The sequence below is a fragment of the Rhamphochromis sp. 'chilingali' genome (genome assembly GCF_963969265.1).
Source record: "Rhamphochromis sp. 'chilingali' genome assembly, chromosome: 1".
NCBI lineage: Eukaryota > Metazoa > Chordata > Actinopteri > Cichliformes > Cichlidae > Rhamphochromis > Rhamphochromis sp. 'chilingali'.
In genome coordinates this window covers 60,498,371-60,508,440 of record NC_137929.1, presented here as the reverse complement: position 1 = coordinate 60,508,440, position 10,070 = coordinate 60,498,371, and the positions used below count along the sequence as shown (strand labels likewise).

Sequence of the window (10,070 nt, the reverse complement as noted above, 5' to 3'; positions counted from 1 at the left end):
CTGTCTGGGTGGCTGGTCTCAGACGATCTTGGCGGTGAACCTGCTGGATGTGGAGGTCTGCGGTTGTGAGGCCGGTTGGATGTGCTGCCATATTCTCTGAAACGCCTGTGGAGACGGCTTATGGTTGAGAAATGAACATTCAAAGCACGGGCGACAGATCTGGTTGACATTCCTGCTGTCAGCATGCCAATTGCACGCTCCCTCATTGCTTGTGGCATCTGTGGCATTTTGCTGTGAGACAAAACTGCACATTCCAGGGTGGCCTTTTGTTGTGGGCAGTCTGAGGTACACCTGTGCACTACTCATGATGTCAGATCAGCATCCTGATGTGGCACACCTGTGAGGTGGGATGGATTATCTCAATATAGCAGATGTGCCCACTACCACACATTTGGACTGATTTGTGACCACTGTTTGGGAGGGATGGTTATATTGTGTATCTGGAATGAATTTTAGGTCTCTACGTCCATCCCATGGGGAATGGGAGCAGTAACAAAGGTGTTGCGTTTATATTTTTGTTGAGTGTATATTGTGCACTCAAGAGTCTGTCAGTTAGCATTAACCAAGCAGGAACAGTCAAGCTTTCCATCTGACACATTGGTGAAACCCAAAGAACCACACAAGGAAAAACAAGTGAGAACAAATAGAACAACATATAAATAACACTGAAATTATCGAGGACATAAAACAGACTAATATGTTTATTACTGATATAGAAAATGACACATTCAAATACTGAATGTAATTCAATAAATATAAAAATCTTTAAACATGTTGATGTCCTCTGGTCTGAAGTGCTGGGGGGGACCAGTTAGAGACCAGCAGCTGGACGTCAGTGGTTGGACTGGTGGACTACTTCAGTGAAGAGTAGATGGTGTCTGGCTCTGGTTTAAAGTCTGAACACAAACACACACAGTTCAAACAACAGGAAACATGATTACAAGATTTGTAGTTCAATACCTCCAATCTCCAACTCTCTGCATCAAACACAGTCCCAGTTCAGAGCTCTGATCTGGAGTCTTGATGTTGTGTGGTTAGCTTAGCTCAGAGTCAAAGATAAAGTCAAAGATAAAGAGCAGCTGTACCTGGGATACCTTGTTGGTTCATAACTGACGTCTTCAGCTGCTTCACTCTCTGCAGAATAAAACACCTAAGTGTTAACTTACTGCAGGTGATCTTTTTTTTTTAAATTCTTCTTCATGAAGAGATCATTTTAATAAACCACAGCAGCTTTTCAAAATGTTCTCATCTTCACATCTCTGCTGTGAAACACAGAGTGACCACAAAGAACTTGGAGGTGTTTCTGTGATAAATAAGTCAGACGACCACAAAGCTGCCTTCTGCTTTTTGACACTTCACCACAGAGCAGAAAGCAAACATGTTCTCACAGCATGAACACTATTATTAGACCAACCAGAGCACACTGCAGCGGGACATCTCACCAGCTTCAGACTGCAGTTACTCTAGATTCATCAACATCAATGTACATGTTCAACATGTTAGGAAGGCACAGAAACTATAAACTGTTACTGAGAATTTCAAATGTTGGAGACACAAATGTTAAAAACAAAAACAGGATGCTGGACGACTGCAGAGCTGCTAGCTTCAACCACAGACCACAAACACACAGTCCAGCTCACAGTGAACAACACTCAGTAAGTACAGAGTTGAACACACATGATTACATCTCACTCATCAAATTATACTCAAAGGAAACTAACGTGTAATTAAACTTTGTATTTAAATGTCCGCACAGTGCTACGCTGCATAAATGTCCATTGAAAAAGAAATAAAACATGTTAGCAGCCATCATGTTTTACCTTTTTACATAGTAACAAATGAGCTAAACCTGAACATGAGTCAAAGTCACATGTTTCATCTTTCAGCTGTTGATTGGCTGTTTGAGAGCATGGGTGTGGACACTTGCTTTTACTAATTTATATTCAGAATTCATTTCTTTGATTTCATCTCCTTTTTAAAATATTTTCATACTTGATCTCTTTACATCGCGTCAGTTTAGATGGTTTTGAATTCAGGTTCAAACAAAAAACCCTGAAAATAAAATATAATTAATCCAGCAAGTGGATGTTTTTACTGTTATGGCAGTCATTTATGAACAGCCTCTGTGAAAGTAGACGATTTTGCTTCTGGAATGACCAGACACCAGTGCTACCAAAACCAAGCGAAAAATTACATATCCAGATAAATCCACACCAAACCAAGATTTGACGTAACCTGACACTTTGGTTTACCTAGAGCGGGTTTCTCTGATTCCACTCCTCAAGAAATACTGTCCTGTAGCGTTTTAAACTGATAACAAGTGAGATAATCATTTGGATCAAGGATGTATCTAAAAGCCAAAGGAGAGAAACTTTAGAGGACTGGAGTTGCTTTACTGGATCTTAGGAAGGGGATTGAGATCCTTTTGCTCTTTTGCTTCACTTCCTGCTGAGGAGACATAAAGGGGAAGGTGCTGCTAACATGATCCCAGAAAATCTGTTGAACTCAAAACATCCCCAAATGATGAATGTGTTCTTGTTCAACTTTCAGTATCGATCAATAATGAACAAATATATATAAACATAATGGAACCCCTGATCTACACGCACAAATGTCCTCGCAGTATAACAGGAAGAAAACACAACATCACCTCTGCTTCGTCTGACTGGCTGTTGTTGATGATTTGATGAAACTGTACATGACATGAGTGATGATGTCATCTTCTCCAGTTTCTTCTTGACCTGCTGAAATTATCCAAAATGAAAAATAATATAAATTAAATATCTAAACAGAGATTACATTTAAGAAAGTTGTTACTGTCATTATAATGAATGTGAACTTTATTCGACGGTACAAACCAAGCATTCCATCCATTCTCATGGGTAATGTAAGATCTTTACCAAACAAGATGGAAGAGCTAATTGCGCTAACCAGACTGCAGTGGGAGTACAAGCAGAGCAGCCTCCTCCTGTTCACTGAGACATGGCTCACGGACCACACACCGGACTCTGTCATAACTCTGGATGGCTTTCAACTGGTTAGAGCGGACCGGAATGCAATGGAGAGTGGTAAGAGGAGAGGTGGGGGACTAGCAATGTATGTCAATGAGAGATGGTGTAACCCGGGGCACATCACTGTGAAGGAACAGAGCTGTACCAAAGACATAGAACTGTTGGCAGTTAGCGTCCGGCCATACCACCTGGCCAGGGAATTTTCACACGTTATTGTGCTGTTTACATCCCACCCTTGGCCGACGCTACAGCAGCCTGTGATTACATTCACTCCACTGTCTCTCAGCTACAGATGGCACATCCGCAGTCCCTCATTATTATTTCTGGGGACTTCAATCATGCCTCACTATCTGTCACTCTCCCAAACTTCTCCCAGTACGTTGACTGCCATACAAGGGACAGCAAAACCCTGGATCTATTGTTTGCCAACACAAAGCAGGCTTACAGTGCATCACCCCTCCCCCTGCTTGGCCACTCAGACCACAACCTGGTCCTTCTCCACCCCACCTACCCCCCCCCCCCCCCCCCCCCCCACGAAGAAGGTGATAAGGTTGTGGTCTGAGGAATGCACTGAGGCCCTAAGAGACTGTTTTGAATGCACAGACTGGCAAGAACTCTGCAAGCCTCACGGTGAGGACATCGGCGCCCTCACTCACTGCATCACGGACTACATTAATTTCTGTGTTGAGAACACTGTGCCTACCAAGAAGATACAGTGTTTCTCAAACAATAAACCGTGGGTCACCCCAGAACTGAAGGCCCTGCTGAACAAGAAGAAGAGTACTTTCTGGTCGGGAGACAAGGAGGAACTTAAGAAAGTCCAAAAGGATCTTAAATACAAGATCCGAGAAGGCAAGGTGTCATGGTCCTGGGCCATGTTGGCCCAGTATTCTTAGTTTTTGTGTGTTTTTGTATTTTGTTCCCTATTTATGCCTTGGTTCCTAGGTTATTTAGTTAAGATGTTCCTTATTTGGTTACCTCCTGTGTACCCCTGTGTACCTGTGAGCCCTCGTCTCTCCTTGTGTTTTATTCCATGTTTTCCCCAGCCTGTTATGTCTGTGTTCTCCCCGTGCTCTCTCCTCCTGTCTGAAACTCCGTGTACTTCCTGTTTTACTTTGACAGTCTCTCGTCAGTATGCGTCATGTTGTGTTCACTCCTGCCCTGTCTCGTTATGATTATCTGTGTCAGCTGTGTTCCCCGTGTGCTCCCACTTCCCTCGTTAACCCTCTGTGTATTTATGTGCATGTCTCCCTCAGGTCAGTGTCGCGTCGTCAGTGTCTTCTCCCCGAATCTGTGTGTCTTTCTGTGTTCCCACAGTCTTCTGTTAGTATTCCCAGTTTAGTTCTGTTCCTTTGTGAAACCTGCAATGGAAAACCAACTCCAACAGAAAAACTTCAGAGAAGTCTGGAGGAACATGAAAAAAATCTCTGGACACTTCCAGGACAATGGAGGAGCCACAGTGTCTGCTGGCCGGGGGTGGGCTAATGACTTGAATCTGTTTTTTAACAGATTTGACAATCGCCCACTTATCACCTCTCCCACCCCCCAGGTTCCATTAACTCCCCTCCATTTGCCGCCCCCCCCCCCTCTGGGTGCAATGCCATTGTCACCTGAGCTCTCCTCTCACCACAACCCTGCTTCACCCCTATCCCCACATCTATCCACAACAAAGCGAGCCCCACCCCCCACTCCAGCCCAGCCTCACATCTACTTCACAGCTGATCAGGTGAGAAATCAGCTCAAGAGGACGAAGGCAAGGAAGGCAGCAGGTCCGGATGGAATCTGCTCCAGACTGCTCAGGGACTGTGCAGACCAGCTCTGTCAGGTGGCCCTGTACATCTTCAACCTGAGCCTGAGCCTGGAGAGGGTTCCTGAACTGTGAAAGACTTCCTGTGTGGTTCCGGTGCCAAAAATCGCACACCCCAGGGAGCCCAACCACTTCAGGCCTGTTGCCTTGACTTCTCATCTGATGAAGATCATGGAAAGGCTCATCCTGCACCACCTTCAGCCACTGGTGGGCTCAGTGTTGGACCCCCTGCAGTTCGCCTACCGTTCTAGAATTGGGGTGGATGACGCTGTCATCTACCTGGTACACCGATCCCTCTCTCACTTAGAGCAGGCGGGGAGCACTGTGAGGATCATGTTTTTTGACTTCTCCAGTGCTTCAACACCATCCAACCCGCACTACTGAGAGGGAAGCTGGAGGGAGCTGGAGTAGGCAAACAGCTGACTGCATGGACCATCGACTACCTTACCAACAGACCACAGTATGTGAGGCTCCATGACTGTGTGTCCGAGGTGGTAATCTGCAGCACGGGGGCACCACAGGGCACGGTTCTCTCACCTTTCCTGTTCAGCCTTTACACTTCAGACTTCTGTTATAATTCGGACAATTGCCATATACAGAAGTACTCAGATCATACAGCCATCATTGGATGCGTATCAGACGGGAATGATCAGGAATACAGGGGGGTCATCAGTGACTTTGTTGGCTGGTGTGAGACCAACGTACTCCAAATCAACGCCGGCGAGACAAAGGAGATGATCATAGACTTCAGGAGGAAGTCACCCCCTACAACACCGGTGAACATCCAAGGGAAAGACATTGAGATAGTGGACTCTTATAAGTACCTGGGTGTTCACCTCAACTATAAACTGGACTACAAATACAGACATGCTCTATAAGAAGGGCCAGAGTCGACTCCACCTGCGGAGGAGACTGAGGTCCTTCGGAGTCTGCAGGACTCTGCTAAGGACATTCTATGACACTGTGGTAGCATCTGCCCTTTTCTATGCAGTGGCCTACTGCGGGAGTGCAGGATTGACAAACTGGTGCGGAGGTCTAGCTCTGTGCTGGGATGTCCCCTGGAGTCTGTGGAGGTGGTTGGCGAGAGGAGGATGTTGGTAAAGCTGACATCCATCATGAACAACCCACATCACCCACTGCATGAGTATGTGAGTGGGCTGAGCAGCTCCTTTAGTCAGAGACTGAAACACCCTCGCTGCAGGAAGGAGCGCTTTCGCAGATCATTCATCCCAACAGCAGTTAGACTCTATAACTCCTCAATCACGATGTCATAAGTCATAAGTCACTGGACACTGTGAACATCCACGGTCACCACTTCATGCATAATGGACCTTCCAAGCTATATAGTTTATGTCTTCCATATTTCCAACTATATCCATAATCTGTGTATGCTACCATTGTATATAGTGTATTATCTTACTTTTTTCATTGATTGTACTTATTTGTATTTTTGTATATCCTTTCCTTCATATATCTGTACTTAAGCTGAGGTGACGCAAAAATTTCCCCATTGTGGGATCAATAAAGTCTTGTCTTGTCTTATCTTATCTTATCTTATCTTATTCTATTAAACAAACTCAGACATGAAAGATCAGGAAGTCTGAGTCTCACCTTCAGGTTTCCTGTGAACACATCGTCTCACCAGTAGAACCAGTAACACCAGTAGAACCAAAACACAGACTGATCCAACAGATGACAACACATGTTTGAGAGAGGAACCAGGAGGAGGTGTGGATGTAGGTGGAGGCGTGGATGTAGGTGGAGGTGTGGTGGTGTGTTCCCCTAAAATAAAGCAAACACAGTCATTAAGTTGTCGTCACATTGTGAATGTTGAAAGCTGCAGAAACACAGACAGGTGAGTGTGTCACCTGTGACAGTGATCCAGCTGGATGGAGACTCTCCATGACCGCTGATGTCACACTTGTAGAGGCCTTCATCAGACCTGGAAACATGCTGGATGGTCATGTGACCTGTAGGCTGCTTCCTGATGAGGGAGCCATCTTTATAGAAAGCAGCTGGGAGGTTGGAGGGAGTGGTCTTTGTTTTACAGAGCAGAGTGACATCATCTCCCTCCATCACAGGGAGGACAGGACTCTGCAGGATCACTGATCCACCTCAACACAGAGACAAACTACAGCATTTCATCCATTTACACACAGCTTCATCAACACTAACTCCACACACTCAGCTTACCAGTGACTGTCAGGTTAACCATGTTACTGATGGGACCCTCTCTGGACTCACACCAGTAAACTCCACTGTCCCATGTGTTGATGTAGCTGATGCCACAGGAAAAGCCAGCTGGTTTTCCAAACCCATCTCTTCCACACTGAGTCCTCTGTCGTGTGCTTGTGTTTCTCCTCAGAGTCCATCCAGCAGAGCTGTCGTCCTCCTCACAGCTCAGAGACACAAAGGCTCCTTGAAAGAACTGAGAGCTGCTGGGACTCACAGTCAGCCGAGCTGTGAGGGTTAAAATGAAAAACTGATGATCTGTTTACTTCTCTCAAAACATTAGGGCAATTATTCATTAGTTTTGTATGTGAGCTCCATTGTGAAGCATGAACCCAATCAGGTCATATCAGTGAGCATTTCTCAGGTTTAAACTGTGACAGAAGAAGGTTACTGACCTTGGTTTGTTGTGCAGCTCAGCAGTGAGATCAGAACTAAAGAGAAATGACACTCAGGTTGATTTGAGGTGAACATGAAGAACAACTCCACACAAACAGCTGACAAACACACAAACTCATCTCTGATATATTGGCTCAGTTTCTATGTAATGCCAGCAACATGTCAAAGTTTAGAGCAAAGATAAAGAGTCAGTTCAGACCTGCAGTTGGTCCTCGTGGTGTTTGAACTTGAATTCAGCCTGATTTGTTTTTCATGTCTTCTCCTCCATCATCAGTTATCAGGAGAGCAGACAGTCAAAGTACAAGAATTCAAACAAACACAGAGATTCTACTTACAGAGCAGACACAGCACAGATGTTTCCTTCATCGTCCTTCTCACTCATTTGAGCTTTTTTTCATTTCTTGCACTGACACCAAGTAAAGCCCGCCCTCTTCCTCTGAGTCTTCCTCTGTTAGTAAGTGCAGAGCTAATGACGTCCAGTAAAGATGATCTAAAACATACAGACACTCACGCTCCAGTGCCCCTGTAAAGTACTTTAGATGTAACACATACGTGCACATGTCTATGAACATGTGCACGTATGTTACTGCCAATTACAAGCCCATTGCAGTGTCTAAGTTAGAGAAAATAACAACACTGTTTTAATGTCACTTAAGGTTAAACTGAGACATTTACATGACATTTTAATCCAGACGATGAGTTTTCTATGAGACAATCAAGCTCGTCCTGCTTAGTGACATTTCTAAGTTTATTCACAAAGTTTCTCCTCTCAGTGATCTGTAGTTTGGTTGATGAACAAATCCATGTCCATGTAGTTACGTCCCCCTCAGTGAGAGAGGCAGATATGAGCTGAAACACAGGAATCAAACCAGGGACGCTGCTGTTATGGAGCTGAACTGGAACCATTCAGACACTGAGGCCCTCTGAACACATTTTAATTACAGCTGTGCAGAGACACACTGATGACTGACTGGAACACTATGATTCACATTTTACATTAACACCATCCTCACACATGGTTTATATTTGGCCACTAGAGGGAGATGTTGGACTTTAAATACAAATGAGGATGTAAGAAGATCGTCATTGATTCTTCCAGAGATTGATATTAACATGCTTAACTCATAAAAAGGGTGGTCACTGGCTTAAAAATCAAAGAGATTGCCCAAACTTTGTGGATGTGCAGATGTCTCTTGATTATGCTTTAACATAATTAAAATTCAATTTTCAATTCAAATAAGCACGGCCAGAAGGGAATAAAAAGTATTTTCTGCCTACGGACTGTATTCTGACAGTGTTAATAATGAAATCAACTCAAAAGTCAACCTTAAAAGATAAGTTAACTTTATATTCTATACAAACTTTTTTTTTTTTTTTTGAAAATTAGCACAATAACTCTGTGATCAAGCTTTAGCTGTTGTCAGCATAAGGAAATGCTAATGTCTACCAACTAGTTAGTAATTTCAACATGATTTCACCAAAGCAGAGTAGGTTGGTTCAGATTACAGAGCTGCTTCGTGGTGTTTTTTTCCATAACAATGCTCAGTTACTCTTCACTGTAACCGGTTTCTCCAAACAACCCCTCGATGCTGTGTTATGTACACAATGATCAACAGAGGCTAGTTTATCTGTTAGTGATCCTGTTTATTATGTGGATGATAAGAATATTAAATATTAATATTAAAAAGAACAGCACATCATAGCAATACAGAAGCTAGCTATTTAGTGCATTATGGTCGTGTCCAAATTCATGGGCTGCATCCTCCTGAGGTCGCATTTGTAGACCGATTAAGTTACAGCGACGTGCCGAAGGTTGTCCAAATTCGTAGACTCCTCCGAATGCAGCCGACAAATGGGTCCTCCTTTTCCCCGAATTTGAAGGATGGGTCGGGTGTGTCCTTCGTGGCCTACCATATCCCAGAATTCATAGCGCAGCCCAGCCAAACTCCAGTTTCCAACAATGGCGACCGCTACTAAGTTTTAAAATTACTCATACTAATCGTTCTGGGTCACAAAATAAACTTTTAACATATTTTCAGGCGAGAAAGTAGTTGTGTAAACATCAAATATCTGTTCGGTTCATCAAGATATCGCATATTTGCAAAAGTGCTTCGACGTTTTCGGAGGCGTCTGCTACCCACCAGCTCGATAGCTAGCTGGGAGCTCGAGGGTCACTGATGCGGCCGAGAACGGCACAACTCCCGGCACATCATTTTCAGATCACCGCGGACTTTCGCTGCTCGGGTAGACCGCGAAGGCCGGGTCCTCAGGAGGATGCAGCCCATGAATTTGGACACGACCTATGTCATTATTTGGATGTTTGGAATGCTTATTCCAGGTTATAATCAGATTTATACGGGACCTGTACTGTTGCACCCAATGTGACCCAGTGTCCTGTATTGAGATTCACAGCCAGCTAAACTCTCTCTTGCATCACTTCCTCCAAGGAACAGGCACGTGTTGTATTTGGACAGGATTTAATGCAAAAAAGTGTGAAACTGAAATGATACAGAATACAGAAATGTCACATAAACATTAGCTTGGGTTGAACTTAAGTGGACATATAAAACACATCAAATGTTTTCCAACTCGCTTCAATAATGTCATATACCCTGTCTGAAAGG

At 44.1% G+C, this 10,070-nt stretch overlaps 1 protein-coding gene and 1 long non-coding RNA gene across 2 annotated transcripts; both read right to left on the bottom strand.

Annotated features, from left to right (window-relative positions):
* Window positions 1-781: 781 nt before the first annotated feature.
* LOC308383663 lies at window positions 782-2,864 on the bottom strand. The gene is made up of 3 exons (XR_013969204.1): window positions 2,651-2,864; window positions 1,086-1,134; window positions 782-896 (listed from the first exon to the last, which is right to left on the bottom strand). It is a non-coding gene; the product is annotated as an uncharacterized lncRNA (long non-coding RNA).
* Window positions 2,865-5,853: 2,989 nt separating this feature from the next.
* Window positions 5,854-8,018, bottom strand: LOC308409417 (Fc receptor-like protein 5; the record flags this gene model as incomplete). The annotated part of the gene is made up of 5 exons (XM_080902160.1): window positions 5,854-5,921; window positions 6,687-6,932; window positions 7,012-7,278; window positions 7,446-7,481; window positions 7,958-8,018. 5 exons carry the CDS (start codon window positions 8,016-8,018, stop codon window positions 5,854-5,856), a joined length of 678 nt encoding a protein of 225 aa, XP_080758286.1.
* Window positions 8,019-10,070: the final 2,052 nt, after the last annotated feature.